This window comes from Spathaspora passalidarum (assembly GCF_000223485.1).
Source record: "Spathaspora passalidarum NRRL Y-27907 unplaced genomic scaffold SPAPAscaffold_3, whole genome shotgun sequence".
In the NCBI taxonomy this organism is placed as follows: Eukaryota; Fungi; Ascomycota; class Pichiomycetes; order Serinales; family Debaryomycetaceae; genus Spathaspora; species Spathaspora passalidarum.
The window spans coordinates 265,856-280,117 of record NW_006767427.1 but is presented as its reverse complement, the minus strand read 5'-3'; the positions used below and the strand labels follow the sequence as shown (position 1 = coordinate 280,117).

General features: G+C 36.0%; 6 protein-coding genes across 6 annotated transcripts; 4 read left to right on the top strand and 2 right to left on the bottom strand. All coding sequences in view use genetic code 12, as the record gives it.

The window, feature by feature from the left end:
* Positions 1 to 294: 294 nt before the first annotated feature.
* SPAPADRAFT_60149 (uncharacterized protein) lies at positions 295 to 1,229 on the top strand (the record flags this gene model as incomplete). The annotated part of the gene is made up of 1 exon (XM_007374257.1): positions 295 to 1,229. The coding sequence occupies one exon, from the start codon at positions 618 to 620 to the stop codon at positions 1,101 to 1,103; it is 486 nt and encodes a 161-aa protein (XP_007374319.1).
* Positions 1,230 to 2,151: 922 nt separating this feature from the next.
* On the top strand, positions 2,152 to 4,542 carry SPAPADRAFT_60147 (Cu/Pi carrier; the record flags this gene model as incomplete). Its single annotated transcript, XM_007374255.1, has 1 exon — positions 2,152 to 4,542. One exon carries the CDS (start codon positions 2,266 to 2,268, stop codon positions 3,268 to 3,270), a length of 1,005 nt encoding a protein of 334 aa, XP_007374317.1.
* AGE2 (Age2p) lies at positions 3,322 to 4,404 on the bottom strand (the record flags this gene model as incomplete). Its single annotated transcript, XM_007374256.1, has 2 exons — positions 3,322 to 3,828; positions 3,973 to 4,404. 2 exons carry the CDS (start codon positions 4,402 to 4,404, stop codon positions 3,322 to 3,324), a joined length of 939 nt encoding a protein of 312 aa, XP_007374318.1.
* A 267-nt stretch (positions 4,543 to 4,809) lies between the features above and the next one.
* SPAPADRAFT_60146 (uncharacterized protein) lies at positions 4,810 to 5,618 on the top strand (the record flags this gene model as incomplete). The annotated part of the gene is made up of 1 exon (XM_007374254.1): positions 4,810 to 5,618. A coding segment is annotated over one exon (430 nt), but the record flags the coding sequence as incomplete, so codon positions are not given.
* A 2,458-nt stretch (positions 5,619 to 8,076) lies between these two features.
* SPAPADRAFT_49746 (uncharacterized protein) lies at positions 8,077 to 9,960 on the top strand (the record flags this gene model as incomplete). The annotated part of the gene is made up of 2 exons (XM_007374253.1): positions 8,077 to 8,208; positions 8,272 to 9,960. The coding sequence occupies 2 exons, from the start codon at positions 8,077 to 8,079 to the stop codon at positions 9,958 to 9,960; spliced, it is 1,821 nt and encodes a 606-aa protein (XP_007374315.1).
* A 2,735-nt stretch (positions 9,961 to 12,695) lies between these two features.
* YWP1 (uncharacterized protein) lies at positions 12,696 to 14,185 on the bottom strand (the record flags this gene model as incomplete). The annotated part of the gene is made up of 3 exons (XM_007374252.1): positions 12,696 to 12,880; positions 13,030 to 13,671; positions 13,735 to 14,185. The coding sequence occupies 3 exons, from the start codon at positions 14,183 to 14,185 to the stop codon at positions 12,696 to 12,698; spliced, it is 1,278 nt and encodes a 425-aa protein (XP_007374314.1).
* Positions 14,186 to 14,262: the final 77 nt, after the last annotated feature.

Genomic DNA, 14,262 nt, shown 5'->3' with positions numbered 1-14,262 from the left:
AGACAAAAAAGAAAAAACAAACAAGAAAAAAAAAAACAACAGCAAAAAAAAGGGGGGTATGACTAGCGGAAAAGTACGGGATGAATTGGCCTTAACTCCAGACGGTGGGCTATCTTGATCTGTGAGATAACGTTAACTGTTTTAATCGCTGTTTGTAAGTTTGAATATTATCCGAGAAGCATTTTATTTATATTTGATAGAATATTTGAGGGAATTTTATAGATAAGGCGATGCGTTTCATGTAGTTCTTCAATTTACCGTACGAGTTTTATTTTTCTCGCTAATCGATTCCCGTGGGACAAGATGGTATTTAATCTAATTGTTTTTAGCAATCTTCGACATTTGCTAGCAAGGATTTAGTCAGGTACTTGGGCATACTGTATTGTTTCGTTGCACCCGGATGCCAATGTTTCATAAAACCCCCACGTCGCAAAGTACCTTTTTTTTCTACGCCGTACATGCACTTCCATGTATCCTGATCTGACATTACCGCAGTGCTGGAAATACTTAGCGACAATTTTCCTTTGCAGAAAAAAAAAAAACTAGGGAGGAAACCAAATACTGACTAAAAACCATCACTCAATTATCAAATTTAACCCTGTAAAATTACCACAACAATGGTTAAATTCTTATTAAAAGTTTCAGCGACATTGGAAAGTGTAACTGATTTTGAGCCAATTGATACTCCAGAACTGCCATTCGAATATACTTTTCAAATTGAATGTACCAAATGTCGTACCACACATGATAAAGAAATTGCCATAAATAGATTTGAAAAACATGAAATGTCGGGGTCAAGAGGCGAAGCTAGTTTTGTGTTTAGATGCAAAGAATGTAAGCATGAACATTCAGCAAGTATTATAAGGACAGACAAGAAATTGACTCCTGATGATACTAAACCAGTCCCGATTTTAGAAATTGATGCTCGTGGTATAGATTTCCAGAAATTTTTCACCTATGGATATTTCCAAGCTGTCGGGTTAGAAACTGGAACTAAATTTAAAGAAATTGAGTTTGACGAAGGAGAATGGTACGATGCTGACGAAAAGACAAATGAACAAGTTTCAATTGTAGATTTAAATTGGGAGATTTCAAGAAGTTAAGGTGAGAAAGAGGGAATAGGTAAATATTTATCTAAAATAAAACAATCAAAGTAAAATTTCCAGCTTTTGTAGTCTTGCATGAAGATTAATTTTCTCGTATATGGTGAATATAACCATTAAGGTATTTCTATTACAATTCTAAAGAATAGAATCGAAATCTTTTTTTACGAAATTAGCCTTTATCCATTGCAATTGAACTTACTTTTTAGATGTAATTACAGGGAAATCACTCAGTGTATTAAGCTTGCGCATGGATATCAAAAGTCTTGCTGTGGCGGATAAAACGGATTCAGTAAAATATGGGAACAATGGCATTCATGCATAGTGATGCCCGTCCAAAAGTGCAAGCGAAAACTGAGCTTTTCATAACGGTTGCAATTACGTAAAGCTTGCATAATAACTTGGTAGGTTGTTCCGGGTAAAAATAACCTAGAGTGAACTAATTGACTGGGGTATAACGTAGTAGTAGTAAGTTAGATTTACGGGGTATTTCTGGCAATTGTGGACTGGAAAACATTTAGATTTATCGTCAATTTGCCCTACTCTTTTTAATCGACACAATTGACATGAATGGCAATTGCTATTGTTTCTATGATAATTGGAAAAACAAGTGGGTAGAGGGGGGGGGAGGGATTGAAACGGTTATCACATTTATAACTCCTTTCGCGCAAATCCGACCATATAACTCCTTTCGCACAAATCCTGCTTACCTTCCTGCAATCTAACTGCCTACTCAAAAAAGAAATACTTGAATATAATTACGATAAATTACAATACCGATTGTTATATAAAATCTATGGCTTCGGTGAAAATTTCATGTTAAATCATGATGCCCAGTTTTATTTCTGGTTAACCGTTCCTTCCACAGTGATGTTCGGCCCAAACAAACTAAAAAATAACCCTGCGACCGGCGATAATGCTGCTAGGAAAAAATATCTCAATTTTAAAGTCATTCGCAACCCCCCTAAATAAATCCAAATTTCAAAAACTATATATAGAGCAATTGTCTCCGGATATCTGGTTTAATTCTCCTAAATTTTTTTCCATCATTCAAAGACTTGTTCTTAAGTTTATTCAATTCATTTTCTTTTTATATTTTCAATTCAATTATTAATAGTTTACTATTTCAATTATTAACAGTTTATTTAAATCAAATCACAATATGGCAGGAAATTTAGCTGATGCAATAACTCAACCCGTCAATGACCAACTCAAAAAGATAGCCGAAAAGTCCACTGGTGGAAGCGGTAGTAGTGGAAGCGCCAATCCACCACATAAGATTCAATTATTCACCCCTGAATATTACGCAGCATGTACGCTTGGAGGTATCACTGCTTGTGGTCCAACCCACGCTGCCGTCACTCCCTTGGATTTGGTGAAATGTCGTCGTCAAGTGGACCCTCATTTATACAAATCTAATTTGCAAGGATGGAAGTCAATCTTGAAAACTAAAGGTGATTCTATCCTTACTGGTTTTGGTGCTACTTTTGTGGGGTACTCTTTCCAAGGGGCAGGTAAGTATGGTTTCTACGAATTCTTTAAGAAGACCTATAGTGATTTAGTTGGTCCTAAATTTGCTAATGACTATAAGACTGGTGTATATTTAGCTGCTTCAGCATCAGCTGAATTCCTTGCTGATATTGCATTATGTCCTTGGGAAACAATCAAAGTTAGAACTCAAACCACCATTCCACCTTATGCCAAGTCACTTACTGAAGGATGGCTGAAAATTGTTGCTGCTGATGGTTACGGTGGATTATACAAGGGTTTAGTTCCATTATGGGGTAGACAAATTCCATATACTATGGTTAAGTTTGCCTCGTTTGAAAATGTCGTGGCTGCAATTTATAGTTATTGGGGAAAATCAAGTTACACTAATCTTGAAAAAACTGGAGTCTCATTCCTTGCTGGTTACATTGCTGGTATTTTCTGTGCCATTGTATCTCACCCTGCTGACGTCATGGTGTCTAAAGTTACTTCAGAAAGAAAGGCTGGAGAAGCAATTGGTGAAACTCTTGGTAGAATCTATAAGCGTATCGGATTCGTAGGGTTATGGAATGGGTTACCAGTAAGAATTGTTATGATTGGTACATTAACTGGGTTCCAATGGTTAATCTACGACTCTTTCAAAGTGTACGTTGGTTTACCAACTACTGGTGGTCATTAAGCTTTTATGTTTATTTCTTTGTATATGCTTTAATATATAATCCAAGAACTTTTAATTCCAAACATTCTTGAACAAATCGTCGTCTAATCCGTTGCTTGTAGTAGTTGTAGCTTTCCATTGGTTGTTATTGTATGAACCTTGAGAAGAGTCCGACCATTCGTTATTCCAGGTTGAATTTGCAGCAACCGGTACAGGTGGTTTCGTATCTCTCAACGATGTTTGGCTGATATTAGCTTGTGGTTGTACCTTGACAGTTGAATTGAATGATAATCCCGATAAGGAATTGTTTAATGAGTTGACACTGGCATTATAAGGTTGGGTTCTTAAATGAGGAGAAGGTTGAGGTGGAGGTTGTTGAAATTGACCAACAAAGCTAGATGAAGATGATGGAGATGCATATAATGATAAAATTGACTTCTTCAAGTCTGGTCTACCGCTTCCGGTACTACCACCAGTAGATTGTGGTGATTGGGTTATTGTAGGTGGTGCTGGAGATACAATTGGGTTAATTGGTTGTTTACCATTAGTTGGAGGTTGTGGTAGAGGTTGTGATTGTGGCTTAGGGGAAGGTGATGAAGAAAAGTCACCAAATTCTTCGTCTAAAAGGTTGACTGAATTTGTAACAGCTTGCTTCTTTTGAGGCGCTGGTGCAGCAACTTCGGGTAATTGAGCGGCACGGGGTGCTGCATTCTCCTTCTTCACTTTCATGGTCAATGGATCAGGTATATGGGTAGAAGCTGTCCATTTCTTCAATTCGTATTTAGTTCTTATGAAATTCTCAATCTTCAGAGAATCTGGAATATAACCCTCAGGTAATTTAGCTTCCCAATATAAATTACACTTTTCATTTCCCCATTTAATAACATTTTCAATTTGATCATCAGTCCAAGCATCCAAATCAACCGATTTAACTTTTGATATGTGGGTCCCCATACTTCTATGAATACCTGAGCATCTAATACAAACAAAACAACCTAAACTCCACGATGCCCATCTTGGATTCTTGGAAACTTTACAATCAGCACATGTCTTATTAGGTTCTTCCCTAAGAAGTTGTTTCAATATTTGTTTATGTCTTTCCAGATGCGTCTTTTTGGACGAGGGTAAGGCTGAAGCAGATGAACGATAACTCATTTATGTGAATGATTAATTAGAACAAGGTCTAAATAAACAATATATTACAATTTTCTATAAGCTGTTTTCTCTAATGAAGATATAACGCCCAAGGCACGTCGTCTTTTCTAGTAGGCTTACCTTATGAATCAATAGTATGATTCAACGAATTTCTCTCTCTCTCTTTTTTTTAATCAACACCCGAAACGAGAAAGTGAAAAAAAGAAATTATGTCACATGATCAACAGTCATGTGAATTGTGGGTTTTGTCTCCGCACGACCTTTGACCAATTTCCGCAGCAAACAAAAATTTAAAATCTTCCTTCACTCGCAGTTTGAAATTTCTGAAACGCATCAAAAATCCGCAAGAGAATGGAGGAAAAAAAAAAAAGAAATCCTTAAATTTCTTGATTTCCAAACACTTACGTATCTAATTAGAAAAGACATTTACTTTTGCTTTTAAACAGGAGGATTAACGGCAATAGTTTGGACATTATAGATTATAATCATCCCCACTGACAACCACACCTGCATTTTTTTAAGACCATTCTTCATTCACTGATTGTTACACCTTTTCATGCACTGATTGATTGGCTCCAAACTCACACACACATATATATATATAGCAAGCATGAGCCCGTCTCTACAAATACAGACCAACCAAGGGAACTCGCCCCCTATGAAGCACGCGAAACATCGATCGGTGCAATATTTCACCCCTGAACAAGTACGACAACACGATACTCCCGATGACTTGTGGATGATCATATATAATAAGGTTTACGATGTTACCACAATTGCCAAGGAGCACCCAGGAGGAATAGAAGTTTTGTTTGATTGTGGTGGTGAAGATGCCACTGAATCATTTGAAGACGTTGGTCATTCCGATTATGCCTTCTCGCTATTGGCTCCTGGGTACCTTGGAGAAATTATCCCCGCTCAACAGATTCAATATTCTAACCCCCAGCCGCAGATTATTTACAACACATCAAAGCCTGACATAAAGTCCGATGATATTTGGAACTTGGGTAAACCTGCAAAGAAAAATTGGGAATGGTTAAGGTTTGGGGTTCTTTCATTACTTGCATTATTATCATTATTACTGTATATTTATTTACAAAAGCGAAAATGGGGGGATCTAGGAATATAAACTTCCTCCGTGTGGATTTTATCCCATTAACTTTGTTTTCATTTCTCTAGTCGTATTTTTTTTTGAATATACATTTGCATTTGGGTAAAAACATTTTAGTAAAAATTTAGTCTTGGTGCATAACTATGTGTTTCCGTGTGTTTTCGGACTTTACAACCTTCCGTTGCCTGTCTCTCGGGCACTGCTTTTATGATAAGCTTCAGAGAAGAAAACCTACAAATATGTCATCAGCGCGGCTAGTATCTTGATAAGATCACTGCGGCAACAAACTATTACATTTCTTGTCGTCAAAGTTAATTTTGTTTGGAATAACACCGAGAAAAGTTGGGTTCAATCCACAAATATTTGAAAAGCTTATTTCTGTTTAGATATTATTATACAAATATGAATCACCACATCACTGCTTAAACATTACATTATCAAATACACTTTTGTGTTTTCCTAAAGCTTGATCACAAAATTAAACATCTTTAGCTCGTGTGGGGAAATTTCTTTCGCAACCAAAAATGTGTCGACTAGCCAACGAAATATCCCCCGTAAATAAACAGACATTGACTTGCATGGTAAACTAAATAGATAACATGATGCTGCTTAACTAGATGTTTATCTAATACTATTCAATATATCACATATACAGCTGATTCAGTAAAAATTAGCCAAAAAGAAAGCCCGATGCGGGGGTCGAACCCGCAACCTTTTGATGTCTATGTTTTCTAAGAGTCAAACGCTCTACCGATTGAGCTAACCAGGCAAACAAGAAACAAGCCCGATGCGGGGGTCGAACCCGCAACCTTTTGATGTCTAACTTAAGAGTCAAACGCTCTACCGATTGAGCTAACCAGGCTGTTTTTTTCTGAAAATTTTCGTATTTTCAAGGCACCGTTAAAATTTTTTGTTTTATTTATAGGAAGTAGTAAATGAACTTTTCTCGTCCAAAATTCCACTGATTTTTAGCAAAAGTTATAGTCATAGCTTTGTATAACCTTTTTTCTTTGGCCATAGTTTTGAAATTAATCGAACAATAGCCATTTTATCATATTTTTTCTAATTTTATTAAAATTTGAAAAAAATGTTCCAAAATATTTTGTTTAGTTTGGGTGCAAGAAAAGAGGATCGTTGGATTATATCTTAAAAATAGTTATTCAATGACTATAGATGAATTAACTTATGTATTTAAATTATTGTCTCTGATGTTTTTAACCAGTGCTCTACTGATTGCTCTTGGTCCAATGTCCTAGATTTAAGATAGGAGATGAGAGTACGCAAAATTTGACTGTCTTGAATAGAAACAAGACCAAATCAACCGCCTTTATTTATAGGAACTAAACAAATAGCTTTGGTATGCAAATAATAGTTAATTTAATGGACTTATCATAGGATAAGATTATGCAAACAATAATTTTGTTAGATGTAAACCCATGTAAATTTCATGATATCAATGAGAGCTAAAGTGCTAAATTTGTAAAATCTGCACCCCATCCTAGTATTTACTCTAAATAATATTTCCTAGAATTTTGTCAAAATTTCTTGTAATTGTATCTCGGGTATTTGCATCATGCTACTTTTTAAATACCATTAACAAGCTTTTAGATAAAATTAGCAGGTCGAACGTGAAATAAAAGGTAAGGTAAAATTGTTTTATTTGATCAATTATACATTTCATGTTTTCTAATTCTTTTCTGACTGTTTCAAAATTTTTGGAATGTCATCAACTGTCATTGAACTATTCTCATGCCAAATATTAATATTATGAACATGCATAATCTCCACCAAGCATAATATTAATCAGATCAATTGCGAAATTTATAAATGTCACTTGGCTTACAGTAGGTCTAACAAAATTCGAAAAAAATTCGACATCGAAACATCCGATATAGTGTAACGGCTAGCACGGTTCGCTTTCACCGAGCAGACCCGGGTTCGACTCCCGGTATCGGAATTAATTTTTTTTTGATGTTTATTTTTTCAATTTTGATTTACAATGCTAAGCTGTACTAGTAGCGTCGGATCTGTTAAGTTGGGGGCTCTCAATATAATCTTTACTTTAAGCATGATATATATATTTACTTGCACAGGTTGTATTTTTCCCAGTTATCATATTAGATTGTTACCAACAGAAATGTGTTCAAGCTTATGTTAACATTCAATGTTGAATTATTTCATCAGAGGTTCCATACATCAATACCCTCTGTAGTTATTATATATTAAGTATTCCTTCCAATTATAAAGTGATTAATCCAATATTTGTTCTTTTACTATTTGGAACTTGATAGTATATTTTGCTTAGTTGCAGCCAAAATTTATAAAATTATTAGCTTCATTATAAATAATATATAAAGAATCCTATATTTACATAGTCGTAGTTTGTATTCAGAAGAGTAATAACCAAAGTTGGATCTAAGGAAATTATAACAAGAGAGTTTGCAGCAAATAAGTTTGGTACGCGATCCTGCATGCAACACACAAATTGAAGTTTTGGAATCTGTTATCATTTTTCTGGTTATTTACTTGTTCATTTTCTTTCAGAGGCAATCAATTCAATTATGTCTGACGACGAGGAATTCTATTCTGAAGAATCATATGAGTTTGAATTTGAAGAAGATGATGATGAAGAGGATAAAAATGATCAAAATGCTGATTACAATGAAGTAGAACAAAATGATGATTTGGATATTGTATGTGAGGTTTTTCTTTTGGGGGGAATTTACCTTTAATATTTATACTAACATCATAACTAGGAAAGTAAGTATTACACAGCAAAAGGCTTCAAAGATGACGAACCAGATACAGCGATTAAAGAATTGAAGAAGATTGTAGAAGATTCCGATAGAACTGTCAGCGATAATATTGAGTGGATTTTCAAGTCATACAAACAATTAATTAAACTAAATTTCAAACAGAACAATCATAATAAGGCACTTGAATACTTACAGGACCTATTCGTATTGGTTCCACAAATTTCTAAATCTTATGTTGAAGAATCAGTTTCCAAAATGATTGCACGTTATTCAAGTGCTACTGACACAAGTTTCATGCCCAGATTTTACACCTTGGTTCTTGAACACATTGGTCAAAGCAATGACAGAATATGGCTCAAAGTCAATACAAATTTACTTAATACCTATCTTGAGAATGAGGAATATGACAAGTGTCCCGTTTTGATTGAAAAAATTCATGCGAAATTAGAGCATGTATCAGAATCAACTAGAAAATCATTCAGTCTTGAAGTTATTGCTGCTGAAATTGACTTTTTAGCTCGAACAAAGAATCTCAAATTACTGCGTATGATCCAATTATATAGAAAAAGTTTGGATATCACCACTGCAGTGACCCATCCCCGAATCTTAGGTATGATTAGGGAATGTGGGGGCAAGGTTCAATTTTACCGATGTAATTATGAAAAGGCCAGGTTGGAATTTTATGAAAGTTTCAAGAGTTATGATGAAGCGGGATCACCTTTAAAAAACAGAATTCTCAAGTACCTTGCCTTGTGTTCCTTGTTAACTGAAAATGAATTCAACCCATTTGATTCTCAAGAAACACGAACGTACACTCAAATGCCAGAATTTACAAACCTACTTATGTTGATTCGTGAGTACCACAATCTGGATTTAACTAAATTTCATCAAGCGTTGGAAAAGATGAAAGAAGAAAAGGATGAGCTCTATCTTGATGATATTTTCACTCATGCATCAAAGCAAATTATTTCAAATCTAAGAGCAAATGCTTTGATGAATTATATTCAGGCTTATAAATCAATACGATTGGAGCTTATCTCCCAAAAGCTTCAATTGGATAAAAACGAATTGGAATCGCTTGTGTTGAAATTAGTCAATGAAGGACGATTATCAGACATAAGGATAGATTTTGTCAATAGTGTTATTTATTCCGAAAAGGCATCCGAGCAATTGATCCCTCAAGTCTTGGCACCTAAGGAGATCTACGGAAATGTCAAAGCATTGGATTTGATAAACCTAGAATCCGGTCATTCTACTACCTCATATGACCACATGGAAATTGATAATCCTAAAGCACCAGTTTATTTCACTGATGTCCCAGGAACTGCATTAGAGGACAAACCGGTGAGTTTGTTGAAAAAATTATTCCTTGTGATTGACTCCACCTTGAAACCCAATGATTGGTTTAAGGCAATAGAAGACTGGTATGCATTTATGGTCTCCGCTGTGCCGCCTTCTGTGAAGACAGAATTGAGTCAAAAAGATCAGATCCATTCTGAACAGAGAGCTGAGAATGCTATTATTGCATCAACTAGTTTAAATATTGGTGCCAATACAAAAGGATTACTAGTTGATGATTCATTAGATCAGGATGAATCTTTCTCGGTTGAACAAATCCACAAGACTGATTTGTTAAGGGCAAGTTATAGAAATATCCAAACATATTATGATAGCTTGAATTCTAAGTAGTACAAAACAGGTTAGAAATTTTTTTGTGCGAGTTGAAAAAGTTGAATATATATATCTGGGATTGCATCGCTGAAAAAAAAAAATAAAATTTTTTTGTATAACTTTTCTTCTTCCAAACACGAAGTTGTAATGAGTATGTTTCTATAGTTATAACTTAGCTTTTATGATCCGTTGATCTTGAAATGATTAAATTTTTATGCGTTATCGTCATGATTTTGCCCACTTTAACAATGTCTTAGGGCGCAAAGTGAAATCAACTAACACCTACATGAAGAGAGATTCGAAAGGTTCATAAGCTTAAAACAATAACAATGATTGAAATACTAACTGATTCTTAAGAATTGAGATTCGAAAATTTATATCTATACACTTATTCCTAGAACTGAAGAGCTAGATTGAGTTTAAGCATAATCTCAGGTAATAGTTTCAGCTTGGATTTTTACTCTTTGAACTTATCATTACCTTGAAGGCAGTAAGAATGGTCCCATATGAGATATCCATTATCGCTAATGGTATTGGTTAATGGGTTTTGAGTGAACAGACACTATTTTGATTTACTACATTGACTGTAAATTCTTTTTGAATTACCAACTATCTGATTCGGTCTTGAGCCAACGTGCAATTCTAATTTTTTTTTCTTGTTTTGAGTATTCTATATCCCTCTGATGTGCCAAGTTTTTTTTCTCTGCTGAGCGTTTCATTGACTGTTAAACTGCATCAAAAAAGGAAGAGTTATTTAGAGAAAAACCAACACAAACTAGTTAGAATTGATAAACTAAAGAGTGTAAGATACAACAGATGCAAAAAAATGATTCCGCCCAGGATCGAACTGGGGACGTTCTGCGTGTTAAGCAGATGCCATAACCAACTAGACCACGGAACCGATTTATATTTTCATGTTCTATAATGGAGGTACCCGTTAGAGAAGGTTACTATGTGCAGGTACTAGGAACCGGATATCTCAATCAATTACTTGATTGTTCTATTAAACTTTGATAACTATTGACTGGAGTCTATTACTAGACTTGACTGAAGAAAACCTATATAAACTTATTCAGAAATTCGATGAAGAATTTTCACATAAACGATCACAAAGGACACAAAGTGTCCTTTGCGATCCTTTTCCATAAGACGTGGAATATGCAGTACGACATGTGCCTGCATCTTGAGATATTCTATTCGCATGAACTGCGATTATGGAACATTTCAATGCTCTATTATTGGGTTACTTCTGTGTGGATTTTTATATCAGTTAAATACTCAATAAAACTTCATAAAAACTAAAGAAAAGAATACGTAATTTCTAAGCTGAAGTTCCCAAGATTCCCACATCTTCATAGACCTATTTTTCTGGAATCTTTAGAACATCCGATTTCTCAGTTACTACTATTTAGCAACTTAAGAGCATATTTCTTTTAACCAGTTTGGGAATCCTCAGACCATTTTAGCAATCACTTATTGTCCAAATGACTTGCTCATGGACAACAATGGAAGGTTCCGTAATTCAACAATAACATCAGACCATATTAATTTATAACAATAACCAACAACCCAACATATTCTATGCAGTCCGAAGGGCTGATAAAGAACATTTCATTAAATTCTACTAATCAAATACTGAAGATAATTTTAACAATTTTCTAGCAAAACCAAGCCAAAATCAAAACAATAAGTTCAAGAAGAACAAGGAAGGGACTTATGGCTCTGATAATAGTATGATTTTGGTTTATAGCATAAATTATGGTCGAGAACAGCAAAAACAAGAGGATTAAATTAACAAAAAACGAATCTGAAGTGAAAGAAAAGGAAACCATAATCTGAGTGAGTAACCAATGAAATAATGACGTTTTGAAATCAAAGCAGTTCTCAACTGACAGAAAAAGGAACTCGCAAGAGTCACTATAGAGAATAATATTTGGACCAACTTAAATATGCAATAGAAAAGAACCATATTTCTTGCAAAAATGAGCCCTAGGTGAATTTTTTCAAATATTTCGCATACTTAAAACTTCGATCTCTGGCACAGAACAATTACAAATATTTCCCAAGCCACATTAATAAGGTTAGAAGCCAGTTGTTAGATCAAGCATGTTAGGTAAACTGTCCAAACTTAGCTCCAGTCTATCTGGATTGCAGAATAGAATACAGTGCTTGCTGTAAACCAAAATTTTTTTTTAAAAAAGAACTACTAGTATTTTATGCTCTATTCATATTATATTTATAAACACAGAAAGCGAATAGAGAAACAAATTAAACTAAGGCGAATTGAAACAACCAACTTTTCAAAATTCGGAAAGAACATTGGAAAGTAGCCGTTTTGAATTCCTAATATATATATATATCCAATCTTTCCTTCTCTAATAATAAATGGTAGAAAAATAAACCGAAAATAGCAAAATAAATGTTGTGCAAATGGCAACAACATATCTCTTCTTAAACACGAAGATCCATATATGGAGGTATTTGAAATAAATGAAAACAGCAAAGGTGAAGATTTCAACGGGAAAGACCAACTATTTCATATAAGAAATAATAATGTAACTGTACCCCTGACCTTTTTTTGCAGTCTATAATTCGAAAAGTAGCGAAAAAAAACCAAAGATTCCCACATGATTCATCAACCAGGAAAGAAAATACACGAAAAGTACAACAAATAAAACCCAGATATCAAGAATATATTTTATTCCTTAATATAAAATAGAAAAATTTGACTGCATATGAATTCAAAGTCAAACTTAAAGGAAGTAAGCCAATGGAACCAAAGCTAAAGCTAAGAAAGTGGCACCAGCAGAAGCAGCACCAGCTTCGAAAGTGGAGATGACACCAGCCTTGGTGGTAACAGCTGGAGAAGCAGCTGGGGCAAGAGTGGTAGCAGCACCTGGAGCTGGAGCAGCTGGAGTAGTAGCAGTAGCAGCAGCACCTGGGGCACCAGTAGCTCCTGGAGCACCGGTTTGAGGAGCTGGGGCAGCAGTACCTGGAGCAGCTGGAGCAGCAGTACCTGGAGCAGCTGGGGCAGCAGTACCTGGAGCAGCTGGGCAGCAGTACCTGGAGCAGCTGGGGCAGCAGTACCTGGAGCAGCTGGAGCAGCAGTACCTGGGGCAGCTGGAGCAGCAGTAGAGGTAACTGGAACGTAGGTAACGAAAACAGTCTTGGTACCTTCAACAGTACCGGTGGTAAGAGCTGGAGTAGCTGGGCAGATAGTGGTGGTACCTTCGCTGGTAACAGTGATGGTAACAGTTGGGAGCTTGGTTTCAGCACCAGTAGAGAGAGGACAGTAAGTAGTGTAGACGGTTTCAACTTCGTTGATAGTTTCAGTGGTAACAGCTGGGGTGGCTGGAACAGCAGTAGCAACACACTTGTCTTCCTTACAAGAAAGGATGGTGACGGTGGTGGTAGATTCTTCAGTGACAGCAGTTAATGGACAGTAAGTAGTGTAAACAGTAACTTCACCACTGATGGTTTCAGTAGTAACACCCTTAGTGGCTGGGTAAGTAGTCAAAGAACAGACATCGTTAGAACAGTGAGTGGTAGTGATGGTGGTAGTAGCAATGTTAGTAGCGGTAACAGTGGAAGCACCAGTAGAGGCACCAGCACCAGTAGAAGCACCAGCACCAGTGGAAGCACCGGTAGAGGCACCAGCACCAGTGGAAGCACCAGTAGAAGCACCAGCACCAGTGGAAGCACCAGTAGAAGCACCAGCACCAGTGGAGGCTGGACCAGTAGTAGAGCTAGATTCAGGGTTGGCAAGAACAACTTGGAAAGAAATGTCACCACCAACTAAGGTACCGTCAATGTACTTGATAGAATCAGCAAAGTCACTAGCAGCGTCTCTCTTAACAATAGCAGTATCCTTGAATAATCTCTTTCTAATAGCAGCAGTAGAGTTAGAAGCAGCTTGTTCTTCAACATGAACGTGATATAAAGGAGCACCTGGGGTGTTGAATAAAATTCTGGCTGGGATACTGATGATACGACCGGCATCGACGATGTCGTTCCAGTATCTTTGACCACCAATAAGGGAGTAGTAGAAGTCAACATCGTAATCTTCACGACTGAAGAAGTCGAAGATGACTGGATATTGTGATGGGATAGTGAATGGACATAAACCAGTGTCTAAGTCGACGACAGCGACACTGACACCACCGACTAAACAGGCGACGTCAACAGCAACAGCTTGAGTCAATAAGACAGCAGATGCAACGATTGAAGAAATTGAAAACCTCATTGTATTATAATTGCTTGAGTTTGAATCTATTTAAAAAGCGAAGGTATCGGTTCAAAAGACTTAAGCGTTAAACTAAT